Source organism: Primulina tabacum, chromosome 14 (genome assembly GCF_025594145.1).
Source record: "Primulina tabacum isolate GXHZ01 chromosome 14, ASM2559414v2, whole genome shotgun sequence".
NCBI lineage: Eukaryota > Viridiplantae > Streptophyta > Magnoliopsida > Lamiales > Gesneriaceae > Primulina > Primulina tabacum.
This window is the reverse complement of record NC_134563.1, coordinates 8,268,518-8,289,107: the sequence shown is the minus strand read 5'-3', so window position 1 is coordinate 8,289,107 and position 20,590 is coordinate 8,268,518. Positions and strand designations below refer to the sequence as shown.

The 20,590-nt window shown below is 37.5% G+C and overlaps 2 protein-coding genes across 2 annotated transcripts; one reads left to right on the top strand and one right to left on the bottom strand.

Annotated features, from left to right (window-relative positions):
- The first annotated feature begins 16,896 nt into the window (after positions 1 to 16,896).
- Positions 16,897 to 18,294, top strand: LOC142523756 (uncharacterized). The gene is made up of 2 exons (XM_075627488.1): positions 16,897 to 17,773; positions 17,849 to 18,294. The coding sequence occupies exons 1-2, from the start codon at positions 16,897 to 16,899 to the stop codon at positions 18,292 to 18,294; spliced, it is 1,323 nt and encodes a 440-aa protein (XP_075483603.1).
- A 1,576-nt stretch (positions 18,295 to 19,870) lies between these two features.
- Positions 19,871 to 20,383, bottom strand: LOC142523755 (basic leucine zipper 43-like). The gene has a single exon (XM_075627486.1). It carries the CDS (start codon positions 20,381 to 20,383, stop codon positions 19,871 to 19,873), a length of 513 nt encoding a protein of 170 aa, XP_075483601.1.
- Positions 20,384 to 20,590: the final 207 nt, after the last annotated feature.

Below are 20,590 nucleotides of genomic sequence, written 5' to 3'. Positions count from 1 at the left end.
AATTAATCATATTCTCTTATCCAAAAGCACATGTCACTATTGAATTACCAGATCCAATGGACAACATCCTTTCCAATCTGACTGGAATCAACGCTTTTCTATCTCAAGTCAAGACAAGTCAGACAAAAACTAACTGAAACTGATATTAAGAATCTAAAAGACAAAGTGGTCAAGGCTATTTAAAACTTGTCCAAAGATGTTCATTCTTTGTTCATTCAAATAGACTCTATGAGAAGAATTGTGCCTCAATTTCTCAACTATCTATTTCTCATGATGCTTTTTCTCAGAAAATGGACTTAGTTCACGACAATCTCGCCTTAAAGATTGATTGGTTCATACTTAGCTTTCTTCCAAGATCGACACTATGTCAGCTCAGATGGCCTCGATCTTGCATATTCTCAAACGATATGTAGTTGTTCCTGGTGTTGACAAAAGTGGGGAAGAAAAAGCAAAGGAAACAAAATCCAAGAATGAAGACAAGAGATAGTAGTTTATCATATTTCATGTATCAGTTTCAGAAACTTGCTCTTATCAGTTTTATCAGTTTATGTATTTGCTCATAAGTTTCAGAAACCTGACATCTTTATTTTGTCAAACACCAAAAAAAGAATTGTTGGATCAAGAAATTTTAGTCTTTGGTGTTAACTAATAATTAAGGTAAAACTGACCTAAGAGGAACTAGTCTAGTCGAACTAAATTAATGTAACGTCCCGAAAATTTGAATGTCCACGTGAACCACATGCATGTAAGTTATCAATTTTCTTATGTATTTTTATTAATTTATTTTAATTGAATTAAATGCATGTGAAACGTCTGCCCTTTTTATTGCTTTAAAAGTACTAGAATTTTTTTTAAAACACGCAATTTTCAGCCATATACATAAACCTCATGAAAATATTTTTATAAAATATTTTACCCTTTAAAATAAAATATCATCCAACTAGCATTTTAAAAATCAAGTGAAATAGTCATAAAATGAAATCGTCGCATGTTTTACCAAACCTAAAAAGCAATAAATAAATAGTCTTAAAATCTTTAACATAAATCATGAACCATAAATCGTAAATGCGGAAAAAGTAGAAGCGCTGGTCCTCGAGTTGTGTGCGCCATCAGTCCAGTCAAATCATCCGTCAAGACCTCCCTCAACCTCACCTGCATCCATCACACCTAGTGAGTCTAAAGACTCAACACACCATAATCTTAATAACAAATAATACGTAATACAGTCAACATATAACAGTGAAAAATACTTGTACTTAAAATATCATTTTCATGAAGATGCATAATCTTCAAACATGACCATTTTCATAAATATTTTCATGATGCATAAACTTTAAATAGAAACATTTTCATAATGATGCATCAACTTTAAGCATAAACATTTTCATGACATGCATCACATAAACCTTAACCATTTTTCCTTTTTTCTCAACATGACATAAACCTTTAACATGATCATGAACATTTTCATTTTCCTTTTCTTTTTCCTTTGTTGAATTCAGATCGTTAATTGTGACTTTTCTGACATGACATGAACATGAAAAATCGATGGATCCATCTACATGAAACCGCATTACAGGGCAGTGGGGGACACCAGCAATACTTTCACCGGTCAACTGGGCCCTGGCCTATCCTGATCGAATAAAAATACGATCGTCGGGATTCCCTCGGGGGCCTTTTCCCATAAATGGGTTCCCTCTGGGGCCTTTTCCCCTCACGATATTCTCATTCTTACCGTTACCACATATTCGTAATGATGAAAATACGATCGTCGGGCTCTAACTGGGACCGTCACCCTCACGACATCTCCAACATTACGAATTAGTCACAATTACTTCACTTCCTTCAACATTTACATTCTCATCACTTTATAAAAATCATGCATAACATAACATTTTTGTTTTTGAAACCAAGCATGCAACATGTCTTTTAAATGTCTTCCTTAATTCATAAAAATCCCATGGACATTTAAAAATCATAATTTAATCATGAACATTTCATAAACATTAAAAATAGTCATGATATAATAAAAATAGCATTTAGGGCACTGTCATGAACTTTACTAATTTTTTTTAGGTGTAAAAAGATTGTTTTACCCCTGGCCTCGCAATTTTACGTTTTTGACTTTTTTTTCCTGATTTCTTGACTCTAATATGTCCCAAATAATTATTTAAGTTTACATGAATTTTTTTCATAATTTTATTTGGCCTAAATATTAAACTTTTTCATTTATCTTTAATTAATTGTTTTGACGGTGTTTTAATCTCGAAAAATCCCAAACTTTAATATAAAATTCCTAAATTCTAAATTTAGTCTTTTTATATTATTTTAGCCCTTATGAACCAAGACTCGACCCCCTTGAGCCTTTTTCCAATTTTCTTAGTTAAAAACCCTAATTTGACAACTAAACTTCGACCCCGAGCCAACTTTCGATTTTCACGAGTTACCCCCGAACCATGTTGATCCAAAACTTAACCAACATCCTAAAGTACCCTATTGGACCCTTAAACAACTAAGAAACCCATCCCAAAGCCAAAAACGAGCCACCCCAAGACACCCCTATTCTGGTCGAGAACTCCTTAAGCCTTCCAGGTCCTGGCCAGCGAGCCCAGGCCCCAAACCACTCGCCCTCACACCTTCCTGAGACTCTAAAGACTCGTCCTAGCCCAGCCCCTGAGCCCTGGACCGAGCCCCTACTCCCTTACCAGTCGCACGAAGCCTGCACAGAATTGTGCAACTTCTCGGGTGGGAGTCCTTGCTTGCAAGGACTCCTCCTTGCCATTCCAGACCGAGTCCTAGCATGGATAGGACTCTCCCCCTGACCCAAGACAGACCCTGGCCGGGCCTTAGCCCAAGCCAAGACCAAACCAACCCCCTGAACCATGAACCCGATCGCCCCAAAACCCCTTGACAGCAACTTCTCGGTTTTCTGCTTGTTTTGCTTGACACCGAGGTGAGTTTGGTGAGTTGTGTGTGGTTCTAAATTGTGTTTGGCAGCCCCTTAACATGCATGAACAATTTAATGCATCAAATAGTAATTAATTCGAAACTTGAAAGTGCCATAACTCGAAAATTCTGGAAAATACGACATATTCTTCATGCATCCAATAATTAAAACATTAATATGATATGATGGATGAGAAAAGTAGATATATGGTGTGCCTTTACGTTTTATACGCACAAAATAACGTTGACGACGAAGAACGGATCGAAACCTTGGCTTGAAGTCCCTTGAACCCTTCGAATCGCTCTTCAAAATTTTGTGTGAAGTGCCGTGCGTGTGGAGAGTGATTGAGAGAGTGTTTTCAGATTTTGAAAGTGAGTGGCCGATTTTTCTTTTGCACAAAGTGTAGGGTTTTGACTAAAATAACACTTTAAATATTAATTAATCACCTTCAAGGCTTTTAGGCCTATTAAGCCTCTAAATTAAGCCCATTAATTTTAATTAGTATTTAATAAAATATCAACAATGTTTTTGTTTAATTAAATATGTGAATTTATTAGCCGGGTTACCACAAAACTCGTATTTTTGTTGAAAAACGGATATCGATAAAAATTACGTCCCGGCGTATAAATTAACAATACTAAAAAGCATCAACCATATTTTAAATAATTAAACATAATTATTTAATAAAAAAATTTTACATTTACAGCCCTCGGTCTCCGTTCCTCGATCGTCACTTGAACATTCCTTAAAAATACCATTTTATGCATGATGACAATAAAAATCTCATTTAACATATAAGCATACATGTCACATAATCAAATAGCAATTAAAATCAGTTAATTACTCATTTTTTTCATATTTCGTAGATTTGCATGCAGTTGGATTACGTCGTCTTAATTTTGGACCTTACAATTCCTCCCCCCTTAAATAGAATTTCGTCCTCGAAATTAGAACTTACCGAATAGATCAGGATAGCGACTCTTCAATTCCTCTCGGTTTCCCAAGTAGCTTCCTCTTCCGAGTGATTCAGCCACTTGACCTTGACCATTGGAATGACATTGTTTCGCAATCTTCTTTCTTGCCTTGCTAGGATCTGGACCGGTCTTTCTTCATATGTCATATTTGGAGTTAGTTGAAGAGGTTCATAATTAAGCACATGTGATGGATTGGACATGTACTTCCGCAGCATTGAAATGTGGAACACATTGTGAACTCCTGCAAGAGCTGGTGGCAATACCACTCTATAAGCTAGTGTCTCAATCCTCTCCAAAATCTCGAACGGACCAATAAATCTTGGACTAAGCTTGCCCTTCTTGCCAAAGCGCATAACACCCTTCATAGGTGCTATTTTCACAAATACGTGGTCGCCCACTGCAAACTCTAGGTCCCTTCATCTTTTTTCCGCATAACTCTTCTGTCGGCTTTGTGCAGTCCTCATTCTCTCACGAATTTTGACTACAAGCTCGGCAGTCTCTTCAATCACATCAGGACCAATATCTCTTCTTTCCCCAACCTCGTCCCAATGAATAGGAGATCTACATTTCCTTCCATAAAGTGCCTCGAAAGGAGCTATCTCGATTGATGATTGATAGCTATTATTGTAGGTGAACTCCACTAGAGGTAATTTTGGTTCCCAACTGCCTTGGAAATCAATAATACATGCTCGCAGTATATCTTCCAAAATCTGTATAACCCTTTCTGACTGACCATCGGTTTGAGGATGGAATGCTGTACTGAACAATAACTTGGTCCCCATCGCTGCATGCAGACTTTTCCAAAAAGATGACGTGAATCTCAGATCCCTGTCAGAAACAATAGATACAGGAATCCCATGCAGGCGAACTATCTCCCGAATATATAATTCTGCATACTGAATCATGGTGAAAGTCGTCTTAGTAGGTAGAAAATGCGCTGATTTGGTAAGACGATCAACTATCACCCATATAGCATTGAATCCTTTAACTGTCTTTGGCAATCCTACAACAAAGTCCATGGTGACATTTTTCCCATTTCCACTCGGGGATAGGGAGTGGCTTAAGTTTTCCCACTGGTATTTGGTGCTCTGCTTTAACTTGTTGACAAGTCAAACACTCTGTTACAAATCTCAGAATGTCCCTCTTCATGCCTGGCCACCAATATAACAACTGCAAATTTTTGTACATCATCGTACTACCCGGATGGATGGAGTAAGATGTGTCATGGGCTTCTTTCATAATAAGATCTCTCAAGGAATCGTCGCTAGGAACCCATAGACGGTCTCGATAACGAACTAAACCATCCATTACTGAATATAGATTCCGGCCCTTGGCTTCATCTCTAGCTCTCCACTTTTGCAACTGCTCATCAGTGGACTGTCCATCCCGAATTCTATCTCTCAAAGTCGTCTGGACTGATAATGTGGCAAGATTTGGGGCCTCGGCCCTAGTATACACTATAAGCTCAAACCGCTGTATTTCGGACTGTAACGGTTTTTGGAGTGATAATTGAGTGATAACTGCTGCCTTTCTGCTCAACGCGTCTGCCACTACATTAGCTTTTCCCGGATGATAGCTAATGTCACAATCATAGTCCTTCACTAACTCAAGCCATCTGCGCTGTCTCATATTCAACTCTTTTTGGGTGAAGAAGTATTTCAGACTTTTATGATCGGTGAATATCTTGCACTTCTCCCCATAGAGGTAGTGTCTCCAAATTTTTAGTGCAAAGACTACTGCTGCAAGCTCGAGATCATGAGTAGGGTAGTTCTTTTCATGAATTTTCAGCTGGCTCGACGCATAGATGTTAACTCGGTCATTTTGCATCAGAACTGCGCCCAAACCAAGTTTAGAAGTGTCGGTATAAAGAACATACTCCCCTTGCCTCGATGGCATAGATAACACTTGTGCGGATATCAAGGCTTGCTTCAACTTGTCAAAACTGTCTTGACACTCGAGTCCCCAAATAAACTTTGCATTTTTCTTTGTCAAGGCGGTCATAGGTACCGCTATAGATGAGAACCCCTGAATAAACTTGCGATAGTAGCCAGCTAGTCCCAAGAAACTGCGAATCTCGGTAACACTTTTCGGTACTGGCCATTCTTTCACTGCCTCAACTTTGCTTGGATCAACTTCTACTTCACTACTGGAAATGATGTGGCCTAAGAACGCAACTCTATCAAGCCAAAACTTGCACTTACTGAACTTTGCATATAGCTTTCTGTCTTGCAGTACCTGCTGTGCGATCCTCAAGCGATGGCTATGCTCCTCTCTGCTCTTGGAATAGATCAATATGTCATCAATGAAGACAATAATAAACTGATCCAGATACGGCTGAAATACGCGATTCATGAGACCCATGAAGATCGCTGGAGCATTAGTCAACCCGAATGGCATAACCATAAACTCATAGTGCCCATATCTCGTGAGAAATGCCGTCTTGTGGACATCTGACTCTTTTACTTTCAATTGATGGTATCCAGATCGCAGATCAATCTTAGAAAATACGGATGCTCCTTGAAACTGATCAAATAAATCTTCAATTCTTGGCAGTGGATACTTATTTTTGATAGTGACCCTATTAAGCTCACGATAATCAATGCAAAGACGCATGCTACCATCTTTCTTGCATAGGTAACTGCTGTAGCATGATCCACAGGACGCATCATCCTAACCTTATCTCGAATGGTAGGTCGAAGGCCATCCATGAAATGTCTAAGCTTTTCTTCCGCATCCCTAGCAATAAGGGGTACAAAGTGACAACCCCTATCAAATTTCTTCACGAAGTCAGCAACAGATACCTCTCCCTGACTGGAGAGTCATAAATTCCCTCTTTATTTGGCCTCTGACATCAGCAGCAAAGTATTTCTCATAGAATTTTGTCTTGAATTGAGCCCAAGTGAGTGTAGCAAGGTCTACACCATGCTCGGCTCCTTCCCACCACAAGGAAGCGTCATCCCTAAACAGATAAGTGGTACACATCACACGATCCGCATCTCCCATATCCAGGTATCGAAAGTGTACCTCAAGTGAACGGATCCAACTTTCAGCAGCAAAGGGATCGGTAGTGCCAGAAAATTCCTTCGGCCCTAGCCTCCGGAACTGATCATATATATCATGTTGTGGCCTAGGTGCCTGCTGCATCTGCTGTAACTGCTGCTGTAGTTGTTGCTGCTGTAATTGCTGTTGTTGTATCTGCTGCTCGAAGAGACGAGCCATCCCCTCAAGAGCACGAGTAGCAGCATCTGGTGGTGGTGGTGGTGGTGCATTTTCTTGATTATTCCTTTGGTGATTCACGCTGTTCTCTGCCTGATTCTCAATAACGGCAGCACGTCTAGGAGGCATTTTATCTGAACGTTTTCCAAATTCTAACGTAACCAACATGCATTTAAATCTAAGTTCTCTAATCATGCGACATATCCTATCCCATAAAGCAATTTAAGCATGCAAAGCATAAATACTTAAAAAGTTCGTAAACATGTATAATAAGCATAATATTCATGAAGTCATGCAGGTAACATCATACTGAATCATATAAAGCATGTAAAAACTTACAACTTTGAGGCTTGACGACTGATCTTTCCGGCGCTGATGGTGGCACAACCCTTTACAGGACCTTTGCTCTGATACCAACTGAAACGTCTGCCCTTTATATTGCTTTAAAAGTACTAGAATTTTTTTTTAAACACTCAATTTTCGGCCATATACATAAACCTCATGAAAATATTTTTATTTTACCCTTTAAAATAAAACATCATCCAACTAGCATTTTAAAAATCAAGCGAAATAGTCATAAAATGAAATCGTCGCATATTTTACCAAACCTAAAAAACAATAAATAAATAGTCTTAAAATCTTTAACATAAATCATTAACCATAAATCGTAAATGCGAAAAAAATAGAAGCGCTGGTCCTCGGGTTGTGAGCGCCATCAGTCCAGTCAAATCATCCGTCAAGACCTCCCTCAACCTCACCTGCATCCATCACACCTAGTGAGTCTAAAGACTCAACACACCATAATCTTAATAACAAATAATACGTAATACAGTCAACATATAACAGTGAAAAATACTTGTACTTAAAATATCGTTTTCATGAAGATGCATAAACTTCAAACATGACCATTTTCATAAATATTTTCATGATGCATAAACTTTAAATAGAAACATTTTCATAATGATGCATCAACTTTAAGCATAAACATTTTCATGACATGCATCACATAAACCTTAACCATTTTTCCTTTTTTCTCAACATGACATAAACCTTTAACATGATCATGAACATTTTCATTTTCCTTTTCTTTTTCCTTTGTTGAATTCAGATCGTAAATTGTGACTTTTCTGACATGACATGAACATGAAAAATCGATGGATCCATCTACATGAAACCGCATTACTGGGCGGCGGGGGACACCAGCAACACTTTCACCGGTCAACTGGCCCTGGCCTATCCTGATCGAATAGAAATACGATCGTCGGGGTTCTCCTCGGGGGCCTTTTCCCATAAATGGGTTCCCTCTGGGGCCTTTTTCCCTCACGATATTCTCATTCTTACCGTTACCACAAAACCGTTGCCACATATTCGTAATGATGAAAATACGATCGTCGGGCTCCCACTGGGACCGTCACCCTCACGACATCTCCAACATTAACGAATTAGTCACAATTACTTCACTTCCTTCGACATTTACGTTCTCATCACTTTATAAAATCATGCATAACACAATATTTTTGTTTTTGAAACCAAGCATGCAACATGTCTTTTAAATGTCTTCCTTAATTCATAAAAATCCCATGGACATTTAAAAATCATAATTTAATCATGAACATTTCATAAACATTCAAAAATAGTCATGATATCATAAAAATAGCATTTAGGGTACTCCCATGACCTTTACTAAATTTTTTTTATGTGTAAAAAGACTGTTTTACCCCTGGCCTCGCAATTTTACGTTTTTGACTTTTTTTTCTTGATTTCTTCACTCTAATATGTCCCAAATAATTATTTAAGTTTACATGAATTTTTTTCATAATTTTATTTGGCTTAAATATTAGACCTTTTTCATTTATCTTTAATTAATTGTTTTGACGGTGTTTTAATCCCGAAAAATCCCAAACTTTAATATATTCGTAAATTCTAAATTTAGTCTTTTTATATTATTTTAGCCCTTATGAACCACGACTCGACCCCGGTGAGCCGTTTTCCAATTTTCTTAGTTAAAAACCCTAATTTGACACCTAACGTACCCTACTGGACCCTTAAACCACTAAGAAACCCATCCGAAATCCAAAAACGAGCCACCCCAAGGCACCCTTATTCTGGCCAAGAACTCCTTAAGGTGGTAGGACTCTCCCTTTCGCTTCCAGGTCCTAGCCAGCGAGACCAGGCCCCGAACCACTTGCCCTCACACCTTCCTGAGACTCTAAAGACTCGTCCTAGCCCAGCCCCTAAGCCCTGGACCGAGCCCCTACTCCCTTACCAGTCGCACGAAGCCTGCACAGAATTGTGCAACTTCTCGGGTAGGAGTCCTTGCTTGCAAGGACTCCTCCTTGCCCTTCCAGACCGAGTCCTAGCATGGCTATGACTCTCCCCCTGACCCATGACAGACCCTGACCGGACCTTAGCCCAAGCCAAGACCAAACCAACCCCCTTAACCATGAACCCGATCGCCCCAAAACCCCTTAATAGCAACTTCTCGATTTTCTGCTTGTTTTGCTTGACACCGAGGTGAGTTTGGTGAGTTGTGTGTGGTTCTAAATTACATAAAATCTCAGTATAAATATGACTTGACATCATGGCAGCCCCTTAACATGCATGAACAATTTAATGCATCAAAAAGTCATGAATTCGAAACTTGAAAGTGCCATAACTCAAAAATTCTTGAAAATACGACATATTCTTCATGCATCCAATAATTAAAACATTAATATGATATGATGGATGAGAAAATGAGATATATGGCGTGCCTTTGCGTTTTATACGCACGAAATAACGTTGACGACGAAGAACGGATCGAAACCTTGGCTTGAAGTCCCTTGAAACCCTTCGAATTACTCTTCAAAATTTTGTGTGAAGTGCCGTGTGTGTGGAGAGTGATTGAGAGAGTGTTTTCAGATTTTGAAAGTGAGTGGCTGATTTTTCTTTTGCACAAAGTGTAGGGTTTTGACTAAAATAATACTTTAAATATTAATTAATCACCCTCAAGGCTTTTAGGCCTATTAAGCCTCTAAATTAAGCCCATTAATTTTAATTAATATTTAATAAAATATCAACAAGGTTTTTGTTTAATTAAATATGTGAATTTATTAGCCGGGTTACCAAAAAGCTCATATTTTTGTTGAAAAACCGATACCGATAAAAATTACGTCCCGGCGTATAAATTCACCTAAAAACCCCTTATTTTCAAAAATACTAAAAAGCATCAACCATATTTTAAATAATTAAAAATAATTATTTAATAAAAACATTTTACATTTACAGCCCTCGGTCTCCGTTCCTCGATCGTCACTTGAACATTCCTTAAAAATACCATTTTATACATGATGACAATAAAAATCTCATTTAACATATAAGCATACATGTCACATAATCAAATAGCAATTAAAAGCAGTTAATTACTCATTTTTTCATATTTCCTAGATTTGCATGCAGTTGGATTACAGTCGTCTTAATTTTGGACCTTACAGCATGTTTAAGTCATGATTTCATGTTTAGTTGAATATATTACTAGAATGCATAAAACTGTATTTTTAATGTTATTCGAGACGCGATCGAGGAGCGAAGACGGGGGCCCATAAAGGAAAAATATTTTTATTAAATGATTATTTTTAATTATTTAATATATGGTATAAGTTATATGACTTTTTCGAAAATGACAACTTTTGAGGTGTTTTTACGCGCCGAGTCGTATTTTAAACCGGTAATCAGTTTTTGACGAAAATAGGGACTTTTTGGAGGTTCAGTTAATATTTTCGAAAAACAACCTAAAAAAAATATTTTAATTACCATCCAATGGGTTTAATGGGCCTATTATACTAGGTTATTGGGCCTAGCTTGCTACAAAAGTATTTATATCAATTAAAAGCCTTCAAAACCCTAACCTATACACACAATAATACACGCCACTCACCTAGAAACCTACTAGGACTCTCCCATTAGCCGAGCCACACACACACCAGCACTTTCCAAGGAGAAATCATGTGAGTTTTGGGAAGAAAATTCAGCGAGTTCCCTCTCTGTCAACATCTCTTGCATTGCAAGTCGTTTTTCGTGCGTAATAAACGCAAAAGCACGCCTTAATCTTATAATACATAAGTATTATATATATCATGGTGGGGGCCCCACCCCTATAGGTGTATTTTTTCATCTTTCACACCATATTATATGTTTTGCTATATGATTGCATGAAAAATATGATACACTTTGTATCTTTTCGTTTTTAAAGCATAACATGAACAAAACTAGAGTTTTCATGTTTTAAAACTCTTGTTTATGATGCAGAAAGGGGCTGTCATGGTAGGGTTACTAGAAGGGATGTTTTTCCACATGTTAACGGTCCTTATATGTTTAAGGGCTGGACAAAATGGGGTGACATGATGAACGAAAATTGGGTTTGCATGGGACTAGGGTTTCGAACTTGGCTTCCTAGGAGGGCACGACTCTTAGCTGCTGTAGGGACTTGTTTAAGGGTCCTAAGAGAGGCTAATCAAGGTCCTAGGATGATCGCATAAGGGCTGGTTCGAAGGCTAGGGCTGAAACGCTATTATGGGGGAGTCGCGCAAGGTTAGGTCACGGTTTGAGGGTTGCATGAGTATAGCTTGTTAAGTTCAGTCCAGCAGGGTCCCAAGGGTTCAGTCATGGTCCTAGGATGGTCAGCTAGGTTCTGGTTGGGTCGGCCATGGGCTAGGGTCGAAGGAACTAATGGTTGGTGCAAGCTAAGTTTTCTAATAAGATAGGGCAGAAATTCATCGGTTGGTCTAGGCTTGTTCAAGGGATTTAATTGGCTTGATTTGGGTTGTATAAGGTATGGTTAGGTGTTAATAAAGCTATGGTTCAACTTTGGTTAAGTTTCGAGTCGATTCGGATTAAATCGAGATATACGATTAAGCTATTAAAGCGAATTGGGAAATTATTCGAGGAACGTAATTTTACGTCTAAAAAAATTTTATGGATGTATTTTAAAGTGTTATGTTAAGTTTGGATGGATTCAGGTCGTCGTTTTAAGGTCTAAGGATAAATTGAAAAACTAAGGGTTTCAAGGGCAAAATAATCATTTTACACAGAAAAAATGTTAGACACCCTGGCAGTGCCCTGAACTAGTTGGACTGATGATGCACATAACCCGAGGACATTTGCTAGGTTTCGTAATTATATTTATGATTTAAGTTTACTTTAAACATTTTATGACTTATGATGCCTTTGAGAGATTTTGAGGGATTAAGATGTTTGTACTTTATTTTGAAGAATGCTAAATTTAGGTTTGGTTGACGTTTACAATTTCATGTTTTGAATTATGTTCTTTTGGATTTTTAAATAATAGGTTGATTGGTTTATTTTAAATGGTGCAAAATTATTTTAAAAATATATCTATGTATATTTATTTTTGGTCGAAAGCTTAGGAAAGAAAGAAAAAAAAATTCTGGTACATTTTAAAGAAAAACGAGTAGTGGATGTTTCAATTGATACGGTCCCAAACTGAAGTAGCTTCTATCAGATTATCAGTTTTCCTCACTCAGTTTCAAATATTCCAGTTTACCCACAGTTCAGTTTACCATAATCATTCTACACAGCAGACAAAACGGAACACAACAGTGTACGATACAAAGCTAATCGTCACAACGTACGTTTGTCAGAAATATGTTGACACGGACTAAAAAGAAAGCCAACGGACACAGACCAACAGAAACTATATATAAAGAAGAAATTCAGCAGAAGAAAGGTGATTCCAACTATTGAAAATGATCAAATATTCAAGCTTTCATCTTAACAAAACTCAATCAGTTTAGAACACATTCAAAGAATATTGTATCTAATCATTTAAAGATCATTAAGTTCTAAGATAATATTGTAATTATTACTTTTGAATTTTAGTTTGACAGTGTTGAAGTCTAAATTGAATTGAGATTTTGCAAATCACTTGTATAATCTAAAGTCTTCTATGTGAGCTTTCCGAACAGAAAAAGGGGCGATGTAAGAATTTGTGTATCTGAACATCCAGAAACATATATGTCCACTTACCACTTCCAGTTTACCTTTCAACTTAATTAAACAACCTTCTTTGTGATTTGTTCTAATATGTTAGTTTGGCTTTTTTCTGCACTTATTTGTTAGTCAGTTGACATCGACACTCGACAATATATAAAAATTAATTGTCAAACCAGCTAAATTAACCAAAATTGTTTAGTGTTTATTCAACACTCTCCTTCTAAACATTTCATCTTATCCTATACATAAGATACAAAAGATTATAGATTATATTTATAGTGTGCTTTAACAGTTTTTAAACTTTTAATCTATGTTGATTCTATGATCTAAACCCACAGGCCTTCTCCAACGTTTTTTTTATAATTCACACGAACTCTTCTTTTGAGTTTTACTGGTTCGTGTTACCATAATAATATTTTTACCAAAATATTTCCATTTATTTTTCACCAACTTTTTGAAATATATACAAACGAATGAAAAATTGAAAATTCATAATAAAAACTTTGCCTAATATCCACACTTTTAGGATAAATTAATAATTAATTGAATAGACTTGATTATTACAATATATTTATTATTATTATTACTATAATAATAATTATTATTATTATTGTAGCGTTACAGTTTTACAAGGACTCTTATTTAGAGTTTTACTTGTTTTTACACATTTAACCCGTCGTAAACTTATTTTTACCAACTTTTGAAATATACAAACCAAATGACAAAGTTGAAAATTCATAATGAAAAACTTTATCTAGTTCACACTTTTTCAATATATATAATATAATCACACACACATAATCTTAGTCCTGCAAGGTTGCTTTATGTTAACTTCTATTTCGTCAGAGTGTTGATATGACAACAGAAAAATGACAAGTTGTCAGACTACATCAGCGTTCTGGAAAAATAGGACTAAAAATCAATAAAAAGAAACAAAATTTTATTATTAAGACTCAATTTTGATAAATTATATAAAGAAAACAGAAAACGTGACGAATTATATGATAAATTTGGTTATTTTTTGTATTTTCAATCATAATTTTTTTTGGCTAATTTAATTCAACCTCAGTGAAAAGTCAAAGTTTTGTAAAATCGTCTGTAGAATATTAATCAGCATTGAACCCCATATGTTTTTAAAAACAGCAGCACATATGACCTTATCTTTGAAATTACAAATTCATACGCTCTAAGTGAATCTAATAATTTGTATTTTATTCCTTTTCTTATGCGAAACGAAATTGAGGGGGTTGAACTGTAGATGGTGGAAGGAGGTACTGGGATACTCAGGAATGTTTGTTGTTAATTGTGTGGGTCGAAGTGGGGGTTTGATACTTCTTTGGAAGGAACCATTTGTGGTTAAGGTGCATTCGTACACATTGGGACACATTGATTGTGTGATACAACATGAGGAAAAACGATGGAGATTTACTGGCTTCTACGGTCATCCAGAAACGCACTACAGACATGCATCTTGGGCTCTCTTAAGACGCCTAAGCAGACTGACGGAACTTAAAGGGCTGCCATGGCTAGTGGGCGGCGACTTTAATGAAATATGCTATGACAGTGAAAAAATGGGGGTAATATACAGTCACCTAATCAGACCAGAGCATTTCGGGACACACTTGATGATTGTCTATTACAGGATCTTCATGGGGGAGGTGAATTTTTTACATGGGTTAACCGTCGATCTTTGAGTAATATCATATTTGAAAGACTAAACCGGTACACAGCAACTCTTGAGTGGAGACTTATGTATCCAGCTGCACAAGCTCAATCTTTGGAGTTTTTCCACTCGGACCATAGACCAATCTTGCTTGTTATGGGCAAGATGCAGGAACTACCGGTGCAGCGGGGTCATGTGCTTCGATTCGAATCTCATTGGATGACAGAGCCAGAATGTAAAGAAATGGTTGAAAAAGGATGGATAAAATCTGATTCCTCCATATCATTGAAAGATCGTATTTTGAGGTGTAAAACAACCCTTCACCAATGGGCAGAAAACAGATTTTAAAGCCTTCCTCGGCAGCTGAAAAGCAAAAGGAAGAAGCTTGAAAATTTGAAAACACAAGAACTATGGGAGCAAAATGTGAATCAAATAGGCTGCCTAGAGAAGAAAGTAAAGAATCTTGCAACTAAAGAAGAGATGTATTGGAAGCAGCGGAGCCGAGCTAATTGGTTGGCACATGGTTATAGGAACTCAAAATACTTCCATGCATGTGCTTCAATTCGAAGGGACAGGAACTTCATCCATGGACTGGTCTCTTCACATGGAGATTGGTGTACCGAGAAAAGCCAAATGTTAGAGATTATTCAAAGCTATTTCAGCAACCTATTCGAATCCAATAACCCAATAGAGGAAGACAGAAGTTTAATTACGGATTGTGTTGAGCCAAAAATCGATGAACACATGAACTCAATATTGTGTGCTCCTTTTTCAGCCATAGAAATTAAAAGAGCTTTGTTTGACATGCACCCTGATAAGGCTCCAGGAAGTGACGGTATGTCTGTCCTTTTCTTTAAGAAATTCTGGGATATAGTAGGAGATGAGGTAATAGAAGCTGTTCAACAGATTCTAAATGATGGGAAACCCATTGATGAATGGAACGAGACTATAGTTACTCTGATCCCGAAAATTAAATCGCCCATGTGTATGAAGGATTTTCGCCCTATAAGTCTCTGTAATGTCTGCTACAAAATTGTTGCTCGTGTTCTAACGAACAGGCTATGTCCGATCTTAAATCAAACTATCAATGAGTATCAGAGTGCATTCGTCCAAGATCGTCTCATATCAGACAATATTATTTTGGGTTTTGAGACTCTTCACTGGATTCGAAATAGAAAAGGTGGAAAAAAAGGCTATGCATCTTTAAAACTTGACATGAGCAAGGCCTATGACCGTGTAGAATGGAGTTTTCTGGAGGGTATTATGCTTCAACTGGGGTTCTCACCCATCTGGGTGGAGAAAGTGATGCTATGTGTCCGGTCAGTTAAATACTCTTTTTGTGTGAATGGTGAGGTTACTGGTAGTATCACACCCCAAAGAGGCCTACGACAGGGTGATCCACTTTCCCCCTATTTATTTGTTTTATGTGCTCATGGTTTATCTTCGGCGATCCTCTCTTATGAAGCTCGAAATCTTATCAAAGGGGTTCGAATTGCTTCAGCTTGCCCTTCGATTACTCACCTCTTCTTTGCAGATGACAGTCTCATGATTTTTCAAGCAACTCAGAAAAGCTGTGCAGGGATTCAAAATTGCTTGAACACCAATTCAAGTGTCATGGATTCTATTAAAACTATGCTTGCCATCCCGGTGGTGCAGGGTCATGAGGTGTATCTGGGCTTGCCAGTATTTTCAGCTTGGAATAAGACACTTCAGTTTCGATACCTAGTGGAAAGGGTTGTCAAGCGTATGAAAGGATGGGGAAAAAAGACGTTCTCAGCAGGAGGAAAAGAGACATTGATAAAATATGTGATCCAGTCAATTCCAACCTATGCAATGTCATGCTTTCGCATCCCAAAATCTATATGCAAAGAAATAGAAAAAGAGTGCTCAAATTTCTGGTGGGGAGGAGATGACGAAAAGAGAGGGATGCACTGGAAATCTTGGAAAACACTATGTCAGCCTAATGCCTGGGAGGAATGGGATTTCGTCACCTTGAGACTTTCAACATGGCTCTTCTAGCAAAACAATTTTGGAGAATTATTATTAATCCTGATTCACTGGTTGCAAGAATACTCAAAGTTAGATACTACACACATCAAGACATCATGAAGGCCGCTCTTGGTAGCAACCCATCGTATATATGGAGATCCCTTTTATGGAGTCGCCCTTTGCTGGAGAAAGGGCTATACTGGAAAATAGGAAACGGACAGAAAATTGCAACATTTGCAGACTGTTGGATCCCGGGGAAAGGAGTATATCAAAATAACTCCCCTATCCCCCAAAATTTTTCCATGGTGAACACTCTTATTAGGAATGGAGAATGGAATGAACAGCTGGTCAACGAGCTCTTCCCCTCTCATGTTGCATCAAAAATCCTATCCATCAATCTATCTGCATCGACACAAGAGGACTCTAGATTTTTGTTTTTCGATCCAAAGGGTAAATATTCGGTGAGAGAGGGGTACAAGTCGGCAATTGGACTCTATGATCCACCTGTGAATAGCTCTGAAGTGCACTTAAAAAGTTGGTGGCAATTCTTGTGGTCTCTTTCGATACCCCCTAAGGTCTGTATCTTTTGGTGGCGGGTTTTGCATAATATAATTCCTACATCAGGTAATCTGCTGGTACATCATGTCCCTACCACTGGAGCGTGTCCATTATGCCACTTTGCTTATGATTCAACCAGTCACGCGTTGTTCTCATGTCCAGCGATCAAAAGTTGCTGGAAAGACACTAGGTACTGGTCATTTCTAAAGAGTGTACGAATGATGGAGGTGTTTGATATTACATTATGGATAAAGAGCAAACTTAACAGAAAGGATTTCGAATTCTTCGCTACAAGAAATTTTGCAGTATGGATGGAGAGACTTAGAGCAGTTCATAACAATGATTCTAAGAAGAAGGAGATTAATGCTGAATGGTGCGAGACCATGCTTTGCGGCTACCAAGAGGCGAGAACATCAATACTAACGTTAGCCAGCAGTAGAGAACATATATCATCACCGAGTCGATGGATAGCACCACCAATCAACCATTTGTGATTGGACGTTGATGCAGCTTATAATGTCAATTCCAATCGATTTGCAATCGGCGGTGTTGTGCGAAATCACGAGGGCCGGCCACTGCTAGCCTTTGGGAAGAAAATTACTAAACCACCATCTATAGTAGCCGCTGAACTTATTGCAATTGAGGAAGGCTTTCAAATGACTCAGACTCAACATTTAAGGATTAACCAGATTACATCGGATTCTCTGATGGCAGTGCAAGCAGTCACTAGTCCAGAAGAGGACTATGGATACACTGGGGCCTTTGCAACAAAGATTAGGAATTTATTGGCTTCTCATGCCCATTTAAAATTAGAACATGTCTTGCGCACTGCAAATAGTGTTGCGCACTCGTTAGCCTCTTTTTCTATTTCCTCTCCCTCACCTTTCGTGTGGATTTGTAGAGAGTTTCCTATTTGGTTAGTAAAGCTTGTAATCGAGGATCTTATTCCAATTTGAATAAAATTACAAGTTTTTCTGTCAAAAAAATAATAATTTGTATTTTATTTTATTCTCCTAAACATACAAAATCTCCTCTAGACAGTTTAATAAAATTTGAAAAAATGGTCATATTTGTAAAATATAATTTAAATAACTTCTTATATTAGATTGGGTCGTTGGCTTAACATGAGATAGCTATCATGCTTCATACTATTATTCATTTGAAGATATTTGATTTTTTAATCTTTTTTTGATGATTTTACTACGTCAAATTGCGAATTTTAATAATACCTTATGCTAAAAATTACACCGAATTTAATGGAATTCATTTTACAAAGAGGACTCTTTTTTTTTTCTTTTTTTTTTAATATTCACATAGAACATACGTGTGAATTTGAAATTATGGAGTCATAAGTGGATTCTTTTTCAATGGGAAACATTTGGGCATTTTTTTTATAACTGGAAATATTTAGTTTGTATCGTTCCATTCAATTCCCTCGAAAAAGAATTCAGTTTATTCGGTTTGCAACTTAGATTTCTTTATATCTAGGAAATGACTCGACTCTCAGTTTGGGTTTGGGTTTGGATTTGGATTTGGATACATCCTATGTGGTTCAATTAACCAAAACATAGTCAAATCATCGTAGCCATATATTGTACCGATCGAGTGATAATTTAGGTTAGTCTTTTGCCCGAGAAAACAAACACAAGTCAATGAACTAATTCATCCTTTCTTCTTTTAAAGTAGGATAAGATGATCTTGGTTTCATTTAACGTAACAGCATTAGTACGAAACACGACTCAGTGACATTGAGATACATGTGGACTCTGGAAGTCTGGATTAGTAAATAAAATCGACGGCGAGTTGTGAGAGTTGTTTGAATTTATTTGTAAAAAGTGTTATAATGCTGAGCAATAACGAATACGAAGTAGTTGATGTAATCGTGCTTGTGCGAGCATGCGTAGTATTGCTTAGCTCACCAAGAAAAGTGGAAACAGTAGGTATAGTGCGCTGCTTTTTCAAGTGTTACTCTTGTTACGGTAGCTTCTGGAATTATGTACGATCAATCCACTATCGCCACAATATATATCCACCACCATTTGTCCCTTTGTTTCTTGCTAATGGATATTCAAAGAGCTGCTCGATTTGTAGTGTAAATGTAAACGGGGCCTATGGGGCGTGAAAGTTCGCTCTGATTCCCTCATCCTGATATTTGACTATTTTCCAACGCTGTCGTTGGTCCTTTGGCCTTATTCCTTCCTACCCAGTGGTCGTGGAGATTGATTTGTTGGAAGAAACAATGGATGTGACGCACGTTCTCATTGTTTTGGTACCGTTCGACTATGTTTTAATTTGGTTCAGTCCTGTCAATCTTGCTGCGGGCTTAGTTTCACTATTGCCTATTTGATATTCTTCTTCCAAAGGCCACAAATTAATGGTGATTGATTCTTGCGGGATAGAGTGAATTAAACTCAAAGAAAACAATGGTTGACATGAAATTAAAAAAGAACTGATACGAAAGAAGGTACATAGGGCTGCTGGCCTCACGGGCTTAACTCTTTGCAGCAATATTCATTTAGGTCGTGGGCTGTGTTACAATGGGATGTCTTCAAGATCTCTGAAAATGGAGTAAGAATTGCAAATTTGTAGTTCGGTCACGATTTCTCGAAGATCCATAGCTTCCTCCTTTAGCTTCACATTTTCTTGAAGAACTCTATCATGACTTTCAGACACAAGGTTCAATTTATCCATAAGATTGTTATTTTCGGTTCTGAGGAGAAGAATTTGGGACCAAAGTTCGTCGAGGTGCCGCTGTTTGCGCATTCTTGATCGTCTGGCGGATTCCCTATTCGATATCATTCTTCTCCTCTTTCTTTCATCAAAGATGATGCTGCTGCTGCTGCTGAACTGGTTTTCATCAGCATCATCAGAGGTTGATTTATTGCTGACGGATGAAGAGTTCGGGACGAGTTCTTGCATCAGGAGAGACGTTTGATGATTCTGGAAGCGGGTTAAGAATTTGTTGAAGTGATGATCAAATGGTGTTAAGTTGGTTTGCATTGCCAAGTGGAAGTTTGGGGAGTTTTCATGAGCCAAAAGATCCATTGCTTGAATCTTGAAAAGTGTTTTCTTTTTCTAAGCTTATTTTGTGGGTGAGTTTGTGTGAAGAGTGGAGGGAATTTATAGGGGAGTTTTTGTTATATGAGACAAGAAAACTTATATATGATTTTTTTCTTTTTAAAAAAAAAAAAACCATTTAGAAGACAGGAAATCTACCAAATTAATGAAATCAAAATATCGAGAGGACTAGAT